General features: G+C 39.4%; 1 protein-coding gene across 1 annotated transcript in view; it reads right to left on the reverse strand.

The window, feature by feature from the left end:
- Positions 1-12,279, reverse strand: part of Mlip (muscular LMNA interacting protein) — a 245,808-nt gene extending 233,529 nt beyond the window's left edge. The window contains exon 1 of the mRNA XM_033763417.1: positions 12,114-12,279. Within this exon, the coding sequence (XP_033619308.1) occupies positions 12,114-12,176 (63 nt within the window). The 5' untranslated portion in view covers positions 12,177-12,279. The remainder of the gene's footprint in view (positions 1-12,113) is intronic.
- Positions 12,280-20,952: the final 8,673 nt, after the last annotated feature.

Consider the following 20,952-nt stretch of genomic DNA (forward strand, 5'->3'; position numbering starts at 1 on the left):
AGAAAGAAAGAAAGAAAGAAAGAAAGAAAGAAAGAAAGAAAGAAAGAAAGAAAGAAAGAAAGAAAGAAAGAAAGAAAGAAAGAAAGAAAATGAAAATGTGGCTAGGGTTTTGCCATTTCTGAGCGTCCACTTTTCCCCAACCTTCAGTGATGCAATGAGACTAAAATTAAGCTCTCAGGGGGACTAAAATATCTGTGTCAGAGCCACTGAAGGGAGTGATAAGAACTACATAAGAAAATGAATACGGGGCTAAAGAGGCCATTCTACAAATGACGTTTACACAGATATTTTTCTGAATTTTTATTCCTAATGGAAACATGGCATCTACTATGTTTTATCAGATGAGAAAATAGTTCTATACTGCTATCAAGGCACTTTACTTTCTTCTTTTGTCATCTACCCCACAATTTCACTCATAGTTCAATTCCTGAAACTTTATTGTTTCTCAGTGAAAACATAAAATATGCAACTTAAGCCATTTCTGGCTCAGTCACTGACCTGTGAAGTTTCTGTAGTAAAGAGAAAGGTTCAGTCTAATAACAAGGGTTCCTATTTGCTGTTTGACTAGTGTCCCATAAAAATATAAATTATTCCAGCACTCTGAGAAATCAAGGGCAGACAATCACATATTCGAGCCCAGCCTGGAAAACTTAGACTATGTCTCAAAAAGGGCTCATGATGTAGTGCTCAGAGGAAGGCCTCAGGCCCAATCAGCCATGCCAACCAAAAGAAAAAAATTAAACAAAAAATGTTTGTTTTTGTTCATATTTTCAGGTTCTTAATGTTTGTATATATAAGCATTGTTTAGCAGGGAAAAAATTAGTAATTACACATCTAGAGGACTTATTTATAAAATGCCAGAGGCCATGACAATCTTCACAAATCCAATCCAACCTCTCACTCTGTAGATAAGAAAACCAATTCATAAGTGAGTTGCCAAAGGCTACTGTATTAGTTACCTTCCCATCCTGGGGACAAAATGCCCAACATCCACAACTTAGAGGAGAGGTTTATTTTAGCTCATATTTTCAGAGGATTCAATTCATGGTCGTCTGGCTCCAAAGCAAAACAACACTGCAAAAGGCATAGTGGAGAAAAGTTGTTCAACCCATGGCAGGCAGGCAGCACAGGGAAACAGGGAGCAAGGGGCAAGAATACACCTTCCAGTTCCTGCCCTAGGAATGTATCTTCTCTACCCACACCCCACCTCCTAATAAAGTATTCAGCTATGAGCCAGCAACTGATCAACCCACTGATAAATATAACATCGCCATGATTCAATAACCACTCTTGGACCTAAGAGGCTTTGGGGGGACATTTTAGATCTAAACATAATATGCTAACCCTGGTCCCCAAAAGGCTTATGTTCATCTCATTATGCAAAGTGCACTTAGTACATCTCTAAGACTAACTGAAGCCTCAACAATTTTAGCATTCTGCCTAAGTCCAAAAACAGTCCTCTGAGACTCAATGTAAGCTCTTCACTCTGAGCCCCTCTAAAAATAAAAAATTAAACATTTTCAACATTCAATGTCACAGGATGAACATTCCCATTCTAAAGAGAGGAATAAGTCATACAAAGGAATCAAACTGAGGCCCAATAGGGAAAATAGTAAGTTTTATAGTTCCATACCCAGCACCCAGGGCTGGTTGTGAGATGGGAGCTCCTAAGGGCTTGAGCAGCCTTGCTCCTATCGCACCTTGCTGGCTGCATCCCATCTGGCCTCCCTGGGGCTGGCTCTGACCACTGCCTGCAGTTTTCCACCACGGACTTCCATATACCTGGCACTTCCAGCTTCCCCTCATAGTTTTACATATCATCCTCCCAGGGGCCTCCCCAGTCCTTCCTTTGAAATCTAATTGGAAGCCTCAATGGCCCCACAATTCTGGCATTCTGTGTGGCTATAAAACCAACACCACAGTGAGGCATGGTGGCTCCCACCTGTAATACTAGCAATGGCATTGTGGACAGCTAAGTTAGTTAGAAATATTATAGGCAGTCAGACAGAACTGGGCCCTGGAAGAAGTCAGTGCACAAGATAAGAACACATCACAACTATGGCTGGAGGCGCATTGCGTGAAGGTCACATACTTCTCCTAGGGATGAACAGCAGTGACTGATATTCTAAATAGGCATCAATCACCTTGGTTGAGGAACCAAAACCTCCCTAGCCCATTCCTCTCCTGAAAAGTCCTTGTGGCTTGCTTCCCCATTTGATCCCCCTTTAATCAACATTACCTAAGCAACCACACTTGTAATCCTATTGGTTGACCATAGTTTTGTCCCATCTTATACTCACCTCACCTCATGGTTTTGCTCTATAAAACTCCCTTGAGAAGTGGGGCTCAGGGGTGGCCCACTTCTTGGGTACCCTTCTGCCTCACTCAGAAAAAAGCTTTCTCTCAAAAATTCTCCCTACGCTTAACCTCCATTGTGCCTAAAATTCATTTGATTTTAGAGAACACAAACTCGGCATTTAAGAGAGCTAGCAGATTGGGAGCTATAATATTCCCTTATGTTATATGCAGGTCCATATATTATATGCCCTGTATCATCAGGAGGCAGGGGGAAGAGGATCCCAAGTTGAAGCCCAGCCTGAGAAACTCAGAGAATTTAGCAGGACTCAAAACTTAAAGAATGACTGGGGATGTCGTGCAGTGTAAAGGTTCTGCATCCAATACCTTGTACAGCAAAAAACACAAAACACAAACCACCAGGTAAATGATATCAACTACAAGCAGTGGGGGTGGGGAAGACAAGGGCTGCAGTGGCCTCTGCACCCTGGAAGGCCAAACTCAGGGATGTACTTCCCTAGGTGGCCAGGAAGAGCAGGGTGTCCTGGGGCTCTTTTCTCAAACCCAGGTCCTCGTGCACTCTTGAGCTCACAGTGTGTAGGTCAGGCCGATATCTGAGATGCCCTCCAGGCATATTTCCTATTGTCTAGGAATATAGTACTGGGCTTTTTCTTTCCACTACCTGAGGTTGAAACTAAGCCCTTCACACTAACCTACCTGCATAGCCTTTTTTTATTTTTCTATTTTTATTTTGAGATAGAGTTTCACTAAGTCATTAAGTTGCCCAGTCTGGGTTTGAACTTGTGATCCTCCTTCCTCAGCCTCCCATCATGCTGTGATTATAGGTGTGAACCACCTTATCCAGCTTTTGGCTTCTTTTTTAATGCACTAATCTTTTTAGTAACCATACTTTCTTTGGGCCCAACTTTTCACGTGCGTCATTTCCGGTCAAACCACAATTTTAATGCTTCAGCTTTGGTTCCGCCCTAATCCTCACTGCAGATGTAGCTAAAGGCAGCCAGCACCATCAGTGTCATCATCCAAACTTGGGCTGCCTTGAAATTTCCTATACCAAATCAATTAGTCTGCTATCTTTAAATTCAGGTTCATACAAATCTCAGGACATGGACAAAATGTAGACATATTGTTTGGCAGAATGAAACACTCATAGCCTCTAGCTTAATTTCCAATAGAGTCCTTGTTCCCAGTGGAAACCTCCTAAGCCTGCCCTTCATTATCCACATTCGTATCAATTCTTGACAAGAGACACCCAACACACTCTTACTTTCAACATTCTAGGATTTCTTAGCCCCTATCTCCAAATTCTATCAAATTTCTCTGAAAAAACTATTCTGAAAGGCTTCTGAACTCCATAGGTACAGTCACATTTTCATTGCTGGGTTAAAATACCTGACCTTCAAAACATAAAGGACAAGAGCTTTATTTTTGGCTCAGGGTTTCAGAGGCTTCATTCCATAGTTGGCTGGGTCAAAAAAGCAGAAACAACATGGAGGAAAGTCCTGCCAGAGGAGAGCTGTTCAATTCATGGCAACCAAGAAGTGGAGAGAGAGGAGAGGAGCAAGGGACAAGAATATATCCTTCAGGTCATACCCATACTGGCCCAATTCTTCTGACCAGGACTACATTTTAATAGCACATTCAGCTATAAATTCATCAATGGAGTATAGTGGCCCCAGGATCCAATCATCCTCTCTATCCACATGAAACTTTCAGGGAACATTTTAGATATAAACCACAACAGCTATATCAATACAACTTTCCCTTGTCTCCCAGACTCAGCTCCAATACACACCTCACTACGCCAGCCTTTAGAAGTCCTCATTACCCATGAACACAAACACACCAAAGACCTAGGCTATTCCTGTGAATTTTTATTTTCAAATCAAGACAAGATTCTGAACTCATGTACCCTAATACATAATTTTTTTCCCATTTCACAATATTCTACAATTATGCAGACTAGGATTTCAATTCTCACTGCTTAGTATTTTCCATTGGTTCCCATGCTCCAACACCATTTTGACAATCTTACCCCACCAGTTTTTTCTAATTTAATGCTATACTTTCTTTAAGAATTTTTAAAACTGTATTTGTTGATCAATGACTTATATATAAAACAGAAACTCTGGAACCACTGGAAAATAACACAGGACAAACATTTAAAGCCATTGCATAGGCAAAAATTTCCTGAACTCCAATAGCCAGGAAATAATATCAAGTATCAAAACATGGAATTATATCTCATTTAAAAGTGTCTGCACAGCAGAAGAAACAACTGACAGTGAAGAGACACAGGAGAAACTTTTGCCAGCTGATAGAGGAGTAACAGGTTAACATCTAGAATATAAAAAGAAATAAAAAAGTATCCCCCCACCCAGGACAAATAACCCAACCAAAAATGTGCAAATGAACTGAACAGACGACATTTTTTCAAAACTACAAATGGCCAATAAGTATATGAAAAAAATGTTTCACATCTTTAGCCGTTCAGGAAATGCAAATCAAAACAACTCTGAGATTCCTTCTTACCCAGTCAGAATGCTTATCATCAAGAGCACAAAAGCAACAAACACAGGAGAGCGCATGGAGAAAAAAATTCATTTCTACATTATTAGTGGGAATATAAATTAGTACAACCATTACAAAAATGAGTATGGAGATTCCTCAAAAAGCTGAAAATAGAAATTCCATTTGATCCAGCTATTCCTCTCCTGGGTATAGTCATTAATAAAGTAAAGACTATGGTGATATATGCATGGCATTGTTTACAGCAAAGAGAAATTCCTGTCAAGAGATGAGTCAATAAAGAAAATAATATATATACATACACATATATATATATATATACACACACACATGCATATATGTGTATATGAATATTATCAGCCATAAAGAAAAATAAAATTATAAAATCCTTCCATTTGCAGGAAAGTGGATGGAACTTGAGACCATCATCCTAAGTGAAATATATCATGTTTTCTCTTATATGAGAAACCTAAAATATAAATTAATAATTGAATAGAAATAACAGAAAGCTGTAGACACTTGGAGATGTAGAAGGGGTTTCAGGAAGGGTAAACAAAGAAGAAAGGAGTAAAGAGAATGAAAATGATCAAGATATGTTATATGCATATACTGATTTCTCAAAGTGAATATCACTATTCTGTATTACAAACATGCATTAATCAAAGAAAATGTATTTGCTGACTGGCTCTCTGGAGAACAGGCTGGGAAGAGGTTGGAATAAACTTCTTTCTTATGCAAAACAGATAAAAGAGAAATTATTTAGTATTTAATTTTAGTCTGTCATATGTTGCAACTGTCCATCTTCATTTGGGTTAAAGACAGAATACTCTTAGTATTCATAAAAGATGAGTGATATCTCAGTCTTTGGATAACAATATCTGAATCAGCGAATGCTCCAATACCTGCCACAGAAAGATCAATCCTGCAATTTCTTTATTGGCTTCTCAGAGTTCTAACTTCTCTTGAGAAGTGAGAACAAATTAATAAGTAAAAATAAATAAATAAAATGTATAATATCAGTACTAAAAATTCAAAAGTGACACTGAGCTGGGAAACAGAGCATTCTGGTTCTGAAATTTCTCCGTCTGCCTTTAAGTTGAGGGATACTTTAGAAACTTCCCATAAAATTGTATTCGCTGCTTTTGCTTTGAAAGTTTTTAGGGCCCAGTTTCTACAGAACTTTGGCACCCTTGGGAGAAGAGAAGAATAACTTCAAAAGTACCTATGACAAACGGGCCATGTTGGGAGCTGGACCAGAGGAAGTGCAGAGCATTTGGGGAGCAACTGGCTGTGTCCTCAGAATGGCTGCCGTGGTGGTGAGCACACGAGTCGGAAGCACAGCCGAGCTAGAATTTGGGGACAAAGTAACTCACAACTGTCACGGAGACAAAATGCACACGTGGGGCAGCATTATTAATCCAGTCTGGAATGTAGCCAGAGTGCTTGGTCCACTGTGAGCAGCAGAGAAGAGACAGACGTTTCCAAATCAAATAACCAACGCCAAGAAAGGAGAATGTCATTATTTTTTTAACCTCCGTTTTGGTTGTCAGCAAAATTTACTTATGAGAAATCCAGCAACATCAGGTATGATATACAAACTAATACTGCACCTGACCTGCAGAGGTTTAGCACTGATTTCAACCTAATTTAAATCTAAAACTTGCTTTATTCTTTGAAGTAACCTGTAAGGAATACAAGCAATATCGATATAATATCTAGATACACCAGAATTATCAGCTGTCCTAACTTGTTTTCCATTATGTCAGGGGCTTACGAGTACATATTGCTGACTATCCCAGTAAGACGCAATTTAAAATAAAGATAGATAAGTAGATATTGGGACAAAGTGAAATATGGTACTGTATAAAATACTTCACAATTGCTCACATTGCTGAGACATCATAATAGATAATTTAGACTCTGTAAGTGTACATCAGAGGACTTCTGCCATCAGAGGTCTATGTAAGACACTGAGAGGGTAATGGCTAGACTTAGAACATTTCCAAGGTACTAAAACATCATTATTTCATAACCTACTTCAAAATAAACAATCATAGCAATCAATTTAAAGCCTAAGATTATTTTACTGTGTTTCTACAGCAGCCCTTAGTTATCCTGTCTTCTTTGTGTCCAGAAATGTGTATTGAAGACTGGTGGTGTGGCACATGCCTGTAATCCCAGCACTCAGGGAGGCTGAGGCAAGAAGGTCACATGTTTGTGCCCAGCCTAAACAACTAAGCGAGTCAGTGAAAGCCTGGGTCAAAATGAAAATTAAATTGGATCCCCAGTACCCCCAATAAATAGATAATTTAAAATAAAAACTAAAAAAAATTAAAAGGCTAAAGTTGTAGTTCAGCATGAAGGGTCTGGGTTCGATCCCCAGGAAAAGAAAAGAGAGGAGAGAGAGAAAGGAGAAAGGAGGAGGAAGAGGGAGAGGTAGAGGAGGAGGAGAAGGGGGAAGAGGAAGAAGGAAGGAGGAGGAGGAGAAGGAGAGAACAAGAGGAGGGGAGGGGAGAAGAGAGAGAGGAGAGGAGAGGAGAGGAGTGGAGAGGAGGGGAGGGGAGGACAGGAGACAGAAGCTGAGGAGAGGAGAGGAGTATGAATGGGGAGAGGAGAGGAAGAGAGGAGAGAGAGGGGGAATCAATGTGAAAGTCCCCCCTCACGTGACAATTATTCTAATAGGCACTACGCTGTGTATTTCTCCCCAACAAAGCCCAAATTTATCATCAGGCAATGACATCAGAAATTATAACCCAAACATTAATCTCTGCTCTTTTGTTTGAGAACACATTTCTTCTTATAAAGCTGTTAATTTTATTTATATTAATGGAGTGAAGAATTTAACCATATTTGCAGAATTACATCACCACTGAATTTTAAAAAGTCATAGCTCTTTGCGTTTTTACATTTTACCCGTACTTATTTCAATTTCTTCTTCCTTTCGTTAAATTCAAAAATAAGCAGTATGAACTCTTCATAAAATTGAGAAGAATCTGCTATTGTGAAGTCATGAGGAGGCTTATGTATTATTGGTTAAGTCTTCCATCTTCAAATTAAAATTTGTTATTTAAAGTATAAGTTTTCAGCTCTTTATATCATATACCACCTGTTAGAATTCCAATTGTCAGATGACATATTTTCTTTCTTAGAGAATAACTTTGCTCAAGGAGGTGAAAATTCTGGGGGCTGGGGATGTGGCATCACCTGCCTAGCAGACTCAAGGCCTGAGTTCATTTCCCAGTACCAGAAAAAAGAATGGAAGGAAGGAAGGAAGGAGAGAGAGAAATAAAAGAGGAAAAAGAGAGAGAAGAAAAGAAGGCAGTATTTTTGACATTCAGTAATTTGACTTCTATCTTGATTTGCTCCTACGAAGTTTCAATTAAAATTAGTTGAAGTATATACACTTCTCACTATTATTATTTTTGTGATATTATTGGATATTCATTGCTTGGAACAATAAAATTGTCTCGAGGCATATTATATTAACACAAGAGAATTATTAGATTTATGCATGAGATCTGTTTCTTCTTATCATCTCTTTGAGAAAGAAACCATTATTATTACATCACAACATCCTGAAGGACATGAGTATTCTTACTATATTAATACAGGAAGAGTTTCCTTTTTTATATGAATTTCAATAGAAGATTAATGTGAGATTCTTTGTTGATGCGCTTATTTAATAAGCTAAAAGTAGTTCGGAGACTAATCAAGACTTCTTGTCTTAGTTTACTTATTAAATCACACTAAATAGAAATGGTTCTTATTTTTTAACTATCCAGAAATTACTTCATGTTATAGATATAAATAACACCTATGTTTTGTTCATTGTTTTATGTAGCACTGCCCTGAAAAATGCCTCTTGGGCTGAAATAAAATCAGGCTATTAACTTAAATCCTAATGCACCGTTTCCTAAGCTATGTTCTGAAGAATACTAGTGCTCAGAAAACTCACCTTCACTGCACACATCAGCACACACCTGGATCATGGGAGGTGGGCCTGAGAGACCCTGGCTTCACTTGCAGAGCCTCGTGCAGGTTAAAACACAGTGGGAGTCTCCAGAAGGACATGTACTGTACTCCACATTCCCTACACCTTTCCTGAATATTCCGGTCCACAGGCCACAGTCAATTCCTGTGGAGCTATTTGAAAAGCAGAGTTCTAAGAACACAGTTTTGGAAGTGCACGATATGAAAAATGAAATATCCATTCCTACACCAGTTATCTGATTATCACAGAAATGATCAAACTGAAATGTTTTTGCAAACTAGTTTCTTCCATTCCCCCACCCTCTAACCATAGCTCACAAAAATTAGCTTTCATGTCATCTGATTTTACATAAACAGTGAATAAAATATTCAACATGGCTTAACAGTTGGTTTTTCAGGGGGTGGAACTATCCAAGTCTATCCTCACTGATTTTTCTTATTCCTGTTTGAAAAACTGCAAATAAAGGCCCAGCATAAGAAAGAAATGGAAAAAATAAACACCCAACATAGGAAAGAAATGGAATCCATAAAACAGATTCAAACAGATATCCAGGAGATTAAACACTCCATTGAAAGTGTAAGCAACTTTTTTCTGATCACTTTTTGATGGTAGATGTAAAAGACTCAACTTCAATCAGTCAGCACCCAAGAATCTTTACTTTTAGCAGCCAAACAGTAACAGATTTAGGGTAAAGCAGAAGTCGACACTGAAAATAAATATTTATTCACCCAGGGTATGGTCAGATTTACATGACTATTTTATCTTTATCTATTTCTTTGGGAAGAATAAGCTGATGAATTTTGAAATTCTGTAGATAATTGATTTCATTTACTTGCTAAAAATTGGTTTTCTTTCAAATAATGCCAAGAAGGCACATTGCTTGATTGTGTAATATCTAACATTGTTCATGATAAAGTCCCTTATGGGAAATACAACTTAAATTTTAAATAATATGCAGATTATAAGCCAACATTATTGTTAAATTTTTAAAGGCAAAATATTCTCAACTTTTACAAACTTTAATATGTATACTAAACATATTAAATAATTTCTGAACAATAATGAGCTCCACAAAAATAAATTTAAATTAGTTCGAGCAACCTGGCCAGCATACACTGATATTAACAAGAACAGCAATGCTTTATGAATTGTTTAGGTTTCTATCCACATAGACTGCCAGTGTTTAAATGATTTTTATTGGAAACTTTCAAAGGTACATATTTTCCAACTCGCTTTGTAGAAAACACTCATAAAGCTAGCCTTTTGTAGGAGTGTCCTCAGAACCCACCCGCCCCCAGGTGTCTGTGCTTGATCTCTGCTGCCTGTCTGCTGGATTTCCCCGGATACTGAGCTTTCATGGCCCCCAGCCCTGCCTTCACAGGCAGCTCAGATGTTCTCCTGCCTTCTGGAGTGCAGCTCCATTTTCCACTTTGTCTTTCACAAGTTAACCAGAGGTTTGCCTTAGGCATCAGCTACAGAGCATTGTTCAGGAGCTGTGTGAGAGGTATTTCCTCTAAGGAGACTGTTATTTTTCCCCCTCTTCTAGATTTATATTTCTGTTCAAGATAGAATTGGGCCTGTGGAATGTCTGACCTTCCAGAAAGTGAAATGTTAATACATCAAATCACTTCAAAGAATAAGAGATCATATTCACTTTGTACCCTCGCCTAAGGCCCTCTGTATTTACTTGCAAAATTTCCTGTAGGAGATTGCCAGGGACCTCAGGATCTAATTTCACAGCATGGCAACTCTTTATTCACGTATTTATTAAGTCCCTATCTGGTTCCAGAGAGTTTTTTATGACCACTAAGCCTTTACACTCTGTGAATGTGAATCTCCCTTTTACATTGAAATGCATCTCAACTCCCTCTCTCTCCCTCTCTCTCTCTCTCTCTCTATATATATATATATGTATACACACACACACACACACACACACACACACATGACCTCTGGGTATGTAATTAGGAAGAAGGCCGGGGATTTAGCTCAGTGGTGCTGCTGCCTGCTTCACAAGCCTAAGGTCCCAAGTTCGATCCCTGGTATCAGAAAATAAATAAATAAAGTAATGAGGAAGAAACTGTTTGAAACTAGTCTTGGGCTACAAATTTCATATACATTATAGTTTCTAATCCTAGAAAAGCCTCCACATTAGGTATGACTGTTCCCTGTCTTACAAGTTCCCTGAGATTTGGAAAGGTTAAACAAAACCCCAAAATTCTGTTTAAAAGTTGCAGAGAAAGAATTTTCACCCAGTCCTTTCTGATTCAAAATCCCCAGTTAGTTCTGCAATATTCAATCTGTCAACACAGTCAAAACGCAAACTAGCCTGTGGCATTACATGTTTACATGTCACCCAGAGCAGCTGTCCACGGTTTGAATTTAAAATGAGGCCCTGCATCCTTTAAGAAAAGGTTATATTTTTAACCCCCCAAAATTATTTAAGACCTTGAGAAGTCTCCAATCCAGTATGCTTCTGTTTTTCCATCTTTCTCAAGCTTTAATATCCTTAACTTCAACTTTGGGCATCTGAACAATGCATTCCCACAAGTTCTGCCTTATTTTAACCAATGTGGTTTTTCTTTTTGCCATTCCGTTGCTGTTTATATCAATCATACCCCCGTTCTAATGCTAACTCTGTGCACAGTAATTTGCAAACATAATTACCCACCTATACCTATTAAACAAGCCATGGACAACCCATTCTACCCACAGTGCAGTGTTTACGTTACATCTGAGTAAACTTAAATGACCACTATTACTCATTGGGAGTTAACTGCTTGGCATCAAATAAAGTTGCTTTTACAACTTCTGTAGTAACAGCAAACTAAACAAAGCCACAAAATTTTCTGGAGTAAACTTTATCCTTACAGCTTAAGTCTATTAAACTTACCACATAAAACATTAAACTATTCTATAGAATTTTTGAATTTTCCTGGTATCACAAGAAATTGTAGTTGGAACACTTGCTAAGCTTTTTACCAATAGGTCAAACAATCTTCCAATATTGAGACAATCACAAGAAAGTTTCAAAAGAAAAGGATTTGTTTTTAAAATGGAGATAACTCGTATCATTTAACTAAATCAAACTGGCCTGTTTTCTAATAATGAAATTTTATGTAGCATTTTGTTTCTTTCAGTAAAGCTACAAAATTCATTAATTTTGGCAAAACACGGAAATAGAGGCTGGCTAGTTCAACATTTCCAATCTGTTATTGCTGCACTTTTACTCGGTCAATTACATTATATATCTGTTTACGTTAAATCTTGCAGGTCTTACCGTCAGTCTCTCCTCTAAATTCTTGCTTAATAAGCTTCCTTTTTCTTGCTTTTCAAAGTCCATGTTGAAAGAGGAGGGAAGGAGAGAGGGAGAGGGGGAGAGAGGGAGAGAGAGAGAGGGAGAAGGAGAGGGAGAGGGAGGGAGGGAGGGGGTTCAGATTCTGTGCAGAAAATGATTTGATGTGCTCACATGTTAGATAATGCTGGACATTCCAAGTTGTGCGAGCCTAGGACACTATCAGAAAGCCCTGGCGATAATTTCTGGTTAGCTAGTGTTTCCATTTATAGATATTCAAACCCCATCAACAGAACACTCAACAGAAGTCAGGCAGCTGGCCTTAGATAATGATAAATGTCACTAAATATAAAAGCAATCTCTTAAATGGGAGAATTATCCAACAGGTTGCGTTCCCTGCACCCAGAAAGATCTATATGACAAAAGCTACATTAAGTGCTGTTAGAGAAGAAAATATATTTAAGATATAGACCTAATAAATCAGTTATTTCGGGACAAATATGATAGTCATGAAACTAATGTTCTTCTTTTACATGGGAAACAAAATTATTACATACGAGATAAAATCCATTTTTCCAATGGGACAAATGTTTTCAGAATTCTTTTTAAAAATAGTACATGGCTTAAAGAAAATTAATTGTTCAGCTTAATAGTAGTTAGGTCTGCCTGTATTTTCTAGCAAAACTGATATGTAGTGGCAACAAAAGAATAAAAATGTCATTTTTTAAAATTTCTTTATTATTACCTACATGGCCGAAACACATCTCTTTGGTGGCTTAAAGTCTCCATCTCTGATAAATGTCCTTTAACACCTTATTTTTATCTTTACTCAAATTTCTTGCCAGTTTTTCCTTCACTACTTTAGAAAGCTACCCATGTGTCGGGAGACACTGTCCTTCAGAGTGGCCTCCGTGGGCTCTGTGGCCAGGCAGGGTTGGTTGCTCCAATCCATTCCACATCTTTGATGCAAAGTTTGAGGGCTTCAGAAGAGAGCATCTGGTGGAAAAGAAACCTAGTCCTGCTTCAGGATGGTGAATTTAGAAGCCATACATTAGATTTATAGGCAAAGGGGCTTCCCTTTTGGGCTCCTTTCTGAATTCCAGAAAAAGTTTGGTACAGTTCCTGGGAAATAAAAGCCTGAAAGGTTCACTGACATGTAAGATTGATATGTGGCACTTGTTGAAAATGTATGGGAATGGAACTTTCAGAACTCCCCTAAGACAAACAAAAGAATGCTATGGCCACATAAAGAAACTCAGTTCTTGCTCTGTGTGCAAGTTTAAGGCCTACAGAAGACACCCAGAATTTGGATAGGAGAAAAAGGAATGGTGTGCATGGTGCAGAGTTGGCTAGGAGATAAAAAGTCGGGAGTGACACAGGAAGAGTGTACAGGTAGTGTGCTGAGTACCTGTAATAGGTGACGACCATCCCAGGAACACCTAGGCTTTTGAAAAACAGTAAATGAAAATAAAAGATCTGAAATATAATCCCTTGCAGTTAGCAGTGTGCCTCAGGGATAGAAAGCACCCCTGGCATGCATAAGACTCAATCCCCAGCATTATAAAATGAAAAGAAAAGAAAAAAGTGCAATCCCTAGAGATCAGTCATCAACAAACTCACAATGTGGGCATAGATAAGGACATAGGGACTTGTAGACAGCACACTTCCTGAAACTCCCCATGTCCCAGTTATGGTTTGGAATTTCTATATTATTTCAACTAATTCTTAAAGCCACTCTAAAAAGTAACAACTGTTATTTTTCCTATCATCATGGGCTGGACTGTATCACCCCCCAATTCACATATTGAATCTCTAATTCCCCTACACATAGAATAGCACTGCATGTTTTCAGGTTCCTTAAAGTAGTAGTCAAGGCTAAACAAGGTCATTAAGAGGGGCCCTAGTCCAGTACAATGTATGTCTTCAGAAGAAGAAGAAATTAGGACACCAGTCTTTCTCAGGGGAAAGACGATGAGGAGACTCAGTGAGCAGAGCTGTCTATGTACAGCAAAGGCTTTGAAACACCTTGATTATGGGCTTTTGTCTTCCAGAAGAGTGAAAAAATAAGTTCTGTTGATAAACCACTCAGTCTGAGCTGGGCATAGTGGCACAGGCCTAAATCCCAGCACTCTGGGAGCCTGAGGTAGGAGGATCACATGTTCAAACCCAGCATGGGCAATTTAGCAACTTAATGAGACCCTCAAAAAAGTCTTAGAGAGGAGAAGGGAAGAGATGTAACTCAGTGAGAAGGCTCTGGGTTGAATCCCCAGTACCTCAAAAATAAATAAACAAACCACTGGGTCGGTGGTATTTGCCATGATAACTCTACAAAACCCATTTCAGTAATGAAAAAACAAGACTCAGCTACACACAGCAAATGACAGTGAGTCCCCCAGCCTGAGCTTCTCTCTGGCCACTGCAGAGGTTACACTGTGTACTTCCAGACAAACCATTTCATCCTAGATATCACAGGACAAGCAGGTAAACTGCACCCACACTGCACACAAATACCACACACTCTACCCATCCTCGGAGATGTGCTTCAATGTGATTTTTATATCATTGAGGGACAGGAGCTTTTTCCTTAGGTAAATTATACCTAGGCAGAGGTTGGTTATTTTCCACTAGCTGTAAAATAGAAAACAAGTTGGCCCCACCAGTCTTCTTTCTGTTTGTCCATCACAGACACACAGTCTTCCGTTGGGGTCTTTCTTCCTGAAGCTTCTTCCCCAGTGACTCCATCCAAGATGGCAGACTCTCCCGCCCCGTCCACTCATTTGCTGTTTTCTTCTTCATAGCCCTTATCATCTTTGGCATTAAATTATTTCTCATTACATTTAATTTTGTTCATATCTCCTTATTTGTAGTTTGTCTTCCCTGCTAGAGTACAAGCACTAGAGTGTACCTTATTCATGACTTTATTCAAGCACTTAGAACATAGCAAGGATAAATACTTATAAAAGACACACAGTGGGAGCAAAAGGGCAGAAAGAAGAAAATGACCAAAGGAAGAAAGGAAAGAAGAAAGGAAGGGAGGAAGGGAGGGAGGGAGGGGAGAGAGAGTTTACCAAATGAGAGTTAAGACATTTAATAATACATTGTTATAAATACTTGGTTGGAAACAGGATGATAATGTATACTTACCCAACATAACCCATACTACTGATTAATACCATAGTAATTGTTCAAGACACTGATTTTATTCAAACAACTGTTACTAAAAGAGAAACAGAGTTAAGAAGCAAATAGTTCTTGTATTCATTTGCGAATACTTGCGCTTTCTGTTTTCGTCACTTCAAGCACATTACTTTATTCTTAAGCATTTCTGTTTCTTTCTGTTAAATGAAAACAGAGCAAACCTCCTAGTGTTATTGCAACAAGTGATTGTAATAACGTGCACAAAGAACTTAGCTCCTGTCTGACATCAAACAAGCCATCAGTAGGCTAGAGTAACATTGATCTAGAAAACATTTACTGCAGAGATAGAACCAAAGTCCTAGAAAACATGGCACGGAAATTAATAAATACATTCAAGTCATTTCCCTGATAGAGGACACATATCTACAGTATATAAAGAATTGTATCCAGAATAAAAAATAACCCACTCAGAAAACATCTCATTGTGAGCTATTTATCCAAAGAAGACAAATGGCCACATGAAAAAAATGTTCATTGTAACAGTGATTAGGGAACATAAGTCAAAGCTGTGAACTAAACCCTTCAAAAATACAAGGTTACAAACGCTGGCAGTGACACAGAGCATCTGCAGCCCTGACACCTCACCCTGGACATTGTAAAGCAGTAGAGACCCTACAGAAGACAAAGCAACAAATCCTCAGCGCAGTGTCCACAGAATCACCATGGGACCCAGTGTCCCACTTCCAGGTTCACCAAAAGAGAAGTGAAAATGTTTCCACACCAAAATTTCTGCAAAAAAAAAATGTTCATGAAGGGATTATTCGTAGTGGGCAAAAAGGGGAAACAACATGTCTATCAACCTGTGAATGGAGACAAAGGTGTTTACATCATCAACACAATGGAATATTATGCAGTAATAAAAAGGAATGCAGTGTTATTGAACAAGCACATGGAGGAACCTGCAAAATACAACAGTGAAGGCAGCCAGTCACAGAGGCCACATAATACGTGATACACTTACAAGAACTATTCAGAATCGGCAAATTCTTAGGAACACAAAGATCATGCCTGCTTTCCAGGGTTAGGGATGGGAAGGCCGAAGAGGAGTGACTGCTAACAGGTACACTGCTTCTTTTGGGGTAAGGAAAGTGTCCTGAAGTAAGATACTGAGGATATTTACACACCTCTGGGAATACACTCAAAACCAGTGGATTTTATGTACATCTGAAAATGGTGGGATTTATGGAATGTGAATCATATATCTCAATAAAGGTAGCTTTTAAATTAAAAGAGAGATATCCATATTTTTTTTTTCTAGGCTAGAAATTCCTTTTCTTTAGCCAAGGATACAATGTGTACAATGGGTTTCTCCAAACAGGAAATTAAAATCTGTGCTGTGGGACGAAGCAAGAACCCCTTTCAAAAGCAAAGCAAACCGACCCTTGGCAAGGGGCCCTCCCTTGGAGACCTGGCTCCACTCCTCTGTAGCAGCACCACCGGCTTCCCGAATAAGTAGCTTGCACCCTCGTGCCTATATTAGAAATGGGACAAAAGTAAAGTCTGCAGCTACTGAAACTGCTTGTTCAGCGCCTGGGCCATTTTCATAGTGACTTCCCCACTCCTGCCATTCAGCGAGCTTTCTGTTGCTCTCTGCAACAGAAGCACAGAATCGTCTGCTGCAATCCCCAGAGACAGACAATGCACCCATATGGTGTAAAGAAGAAAAGCGGTTTGTCTTTGAAAGAAGGACGGTCTGCAAAATCTGGAGAAGGCTGAGCTGGGATCTGTATGTTCCCAGGATTGGCACCTTCTTACTAAGACAGGGCCAGCTCTGAGACAGCCATTGCTTTCACATGGGCTGTTCATCTCTCCACATGGCCTGTCCAGGATGTGGACGCCATCTGCTTTCCGTGAGTTCAGTGAGAAGCCATGTAGCCTGTGTGCTCATCTAGAATGGAGCAGATGCTGTGCGCAGTACACACCTCTGGAGGCCGTTCCCTCTCCCAACAAACTACACCTGGGGTCCGGCTTCTGCTGGGACTCGAAGGCCAAGGCAAGGGTAGTTTGCACAGAGAACAATGCTCACATGAACAGCTGACTTCGGATCTGCTGGTACTGTGTCTCCTTCAGTCTTTAACCTTACGTATCTGGTCTGTTCCCTTTGATGGTCACATCACGGAAGGTGGGGGGAAAGGCCACTGAAGAACAAAACATAAGAGCCCCAAACCAGGTGTGTGACATATGGCCTGTAATCTCAGCACTCTAGAAAGCTGAGGCAGGAAGACTGTAAGTTCCAGTCCACATTGGTCAACTTAGCAAAACTGTCTCAGAATGCAAAATAAAAAGGTCAGGAGTTGAAGCTCACTGTGAAAGCCCCGGCTTCAATCCCTACCACTAGAAAAAAACAGAGACCCAGAGAATGTTTCCCAGCTCCTCCTACTTTCCCATCACCCCGACCTGAGTCTTTATCAGCTATGACCTCTTCAAACCCTCGGCAGCTGCTGCCAACCCTCTGTGGCTCTCACCGTCTGGTCTGTGTGCACAGCCCGCAGGCTTCTACCCTGTCCTCACCCGCATGTTGGCGGGGATCCTCTGGCTTCGAAAGGCCAGCAAGATGCAAAGTTGTGCTGCAGGCCCAGAGCTGGTGAAAAGACAACATCTACAGAGCAATTTCTTACTGCTGAATGTGTCACTGTATCACAAATGGTCCTACTAAACTGAAACTGCCAAAAAGATACAAAAGCAAACCCAAAAATACCACTCTGAGATAATTATATTAATGACAGCTTGACAAATGTGTACCTTTATAATCACTACTCTTCAGTGAAAAACCTTTGCTACTGGAATATGATATTTTTTATTACCTCTGAAATTATAATAACCCTCATTTTTGTTCTGGGTGATATCTTTAAATGACTTCCAGTCAATGTGAGGGACAAGTTCGTCATAAAACCATTTTGAGATACAGCTTTTATGTGAAGTATCGGAAAATGTTTTAATCAGGTGAGAACTACCAATTATGGTTTGTTGTACATGTGTGCATCTGAAAAATACAACCTTTTATCAAGTTAGGGAGAAAATAAAATATGATATTTTAAAAATATTAATACTATCAATATTGTTTATAGCCACACAGTTTGTAATAGCTAAAACTTGGAAACAGCCCATTTGCCCATCAGTTGGAAACTGGATAAAGAAGATGTGGTTTTTCTATAAAATGGAATATTACTGAGCCATAAAGAATGAGAAATTAGATTCATTGATAGGAAAATGGATACATATTGAGGATAAACTCCTAAGTGAAATAAATAAGTCACGCATGTGTAAATGTTGAATAGTTTCTCTGGTGTGAAAAACTATAATAGTACGCAAGAGCCTAACAGGATAATTGACCATGTGAAATAGGAAGAAAGGGACTAAAGGTGTAGGAAAAGTGGGAAGGGTGGGGGAACGGCAATAAGGGAAAAGAAAAAAATATGACAAAATGAAAAAAATGGAAATAAAGTATTTGTAAATGGGGAGGAGAAGAGGGGGTGAAGGGAGAGCATGAACAAGGGGAAAAAATTGAGAACCAAGACCTGTCATGTAAAGGTACAAGATCCCAATAATGAATGTAATTGTACTATACACCTAAAATGTACCAATAAACTCAATAAAAGAAAAAAATATTGGTGATTTCTAAATAAAAACCAATTGGATATGAGACTAAATTCATACCTCTAGAGCCTGTCTATAAGACCTAACCACATACAGTTGGGAATCCAAGTCCTGCTTGTTCCATTTCCTAAACTAAGCTGTACTTTGCATGTAATATTTTCAATTCTCTGTGTATTTTTCCTTATTCATGGTGATGTTCACAGAGGTGTGTAATTCAGTGGGTTTTTGCTCTTGATGTATTTACAGTCCCTTTGAAGGATAGAAATGGTCCCTAGTGCCCTCATGCACACAATTACTATTTCAGGAGTGAGGACAATAAACCCAGTTAAAGAAATGAGGCTTTAAGATAAAGAACTCAAATAGAATCACAACATACGCTTCCATCTTCAGAAAGGAATCTGGATTAAAAGTTTCCTGTGTCTTTATAGCTCAGTCAAAGCATCCAGATCCAGCATCGTTGTTCACCCCTCCCGAGCCCAGCAGCCTACTTGTTGTGCCTGTGTTGTCACAACAGATCACTTTGCCCCCAAAGAAACAGCACTGTGCCCTTTGAGACAGCAAACCCAGCATATACTTTCATTTTTATCAGTTGTAACCGAACTGTGTTCCAAAGCAGCTCACAGCCAGTGCACGCTCACACACACGCACACACACACACACACACACACACAGAAAGAATGCTTACCTCTTAACTGACTTGGAAGGCATCCGCAGGGACAGTAATCTGTCAGAGAGGTCATCAGCCACATTCCCAGAGCAGCTGACCCTGTCAGTCTTTGGAAAACACTGTTCACTCTGAAACTAATATTGGATACCAGCAGAAGAGACAGGCATTAAAGAGAGAGAGAGAGACAGACAGAGAGAGAGAGACAGAGAGAGAGAGAGAGGCTTAAGCCTCTTTCCCACTGAGACCATTTCTCACACACACAAAAAATCATTGCTAAGTTTCCTCAAATGACTTCTTTATAAGAACATCAGAGCTATAGTGAGGATTTGAAGTCAAATATTGAAAAAGTTTTGCAATATATCCAACTATCTACTTTTCAGTGCACTGAGGAAAATTCTTTAAGGTTTCTGAAGGACATAAGTGTAGAGTTGCTGACAACAGTTACTCTTCTTTTTGTATTGAGTGGATTTTTTTTTTAAGTTTTTTTTTTGAAAAGTTCTCCTCAAATAGAATGTCAGTTACTCCAGAAGAACAAAGCCAGAATTGTCCAACAGATGGCCCATGGCAATGCCAAACAAACCCCACCACCAGGCAGGGCCGCTGACTGCGTCCCACTGGCAAGAATATGCTCAAACTGCAACCCTGTATCTCCTCCAGGGCACACTGGTCACAGCCTTTGTGCAAGGAGACCCAACTTCAGGCTCTGGGTCACTCAGAGCCCCATTTCAACCATGACCCAAGTTAGACTCAAACTTAGAAAAAGCAATCATCAACATTTATTTATCTATGGAAATGTATGTCATCCCAAGTGCCAAAACCATTTCCCAGGTGAAAGTGGGCAACTGTGGGGTAGCTGTGTAACTATGCTTTCTGAGAAAGATTTTGCAACTGTCGCCACTGCTGTAATGCAAACGCACTGGAGCAAGCTGATCTCAGAAAACCCCGCCAAATCCCCTTTGTTGCCCCTTGGCTTATGTAATTATATTTAGATTGATGGCTAACTCCCTAATGACTATAGTTGCTGTTTCCCCCTTCCATAGAAACATAAAGGTGTACAAATGAGAGTAAACTGTTCGAGGATTTCAATGTGATTTGAAACCCTTGAAGCTGCCGGCTAATAAAAGCTGATTTGCTCCTTCTCTGTTCCTGGGGGTCTGTTCAGGGATCACCTGGTGATCATGCTTCAATCCCAGATTAGCCTGGTCATGCAAAGAATCTATCACCCAATCTGTATTCTATTCTGTATTCTGCATTTTTAAAAGAAGAAAACTATCATGACCATGTGTTTGCCATTTAGGATGATGTACATGCCTACTATCTTCCATGATTTCCACTAGTTGAGTTTTAGGTTGATAATTTCTA

Source organism: Fukomys damarensis, unplaced genomic scaffold, assembly GCF_012274545.1.
Source record: "Fukomys damarensis isolate Sample0158 unplaced genomic scaffold, DMR_v1.0_HiC HiC_scaffold_14, whole genome shotgun sequence".
In the NCBI taxonomy this organism is placed as follows: Eukaryota; Metazoa; Chordata; class Mammalia; order Rodentia; family Bathyergidae; genus Fukomys; species Fukomys damarensis.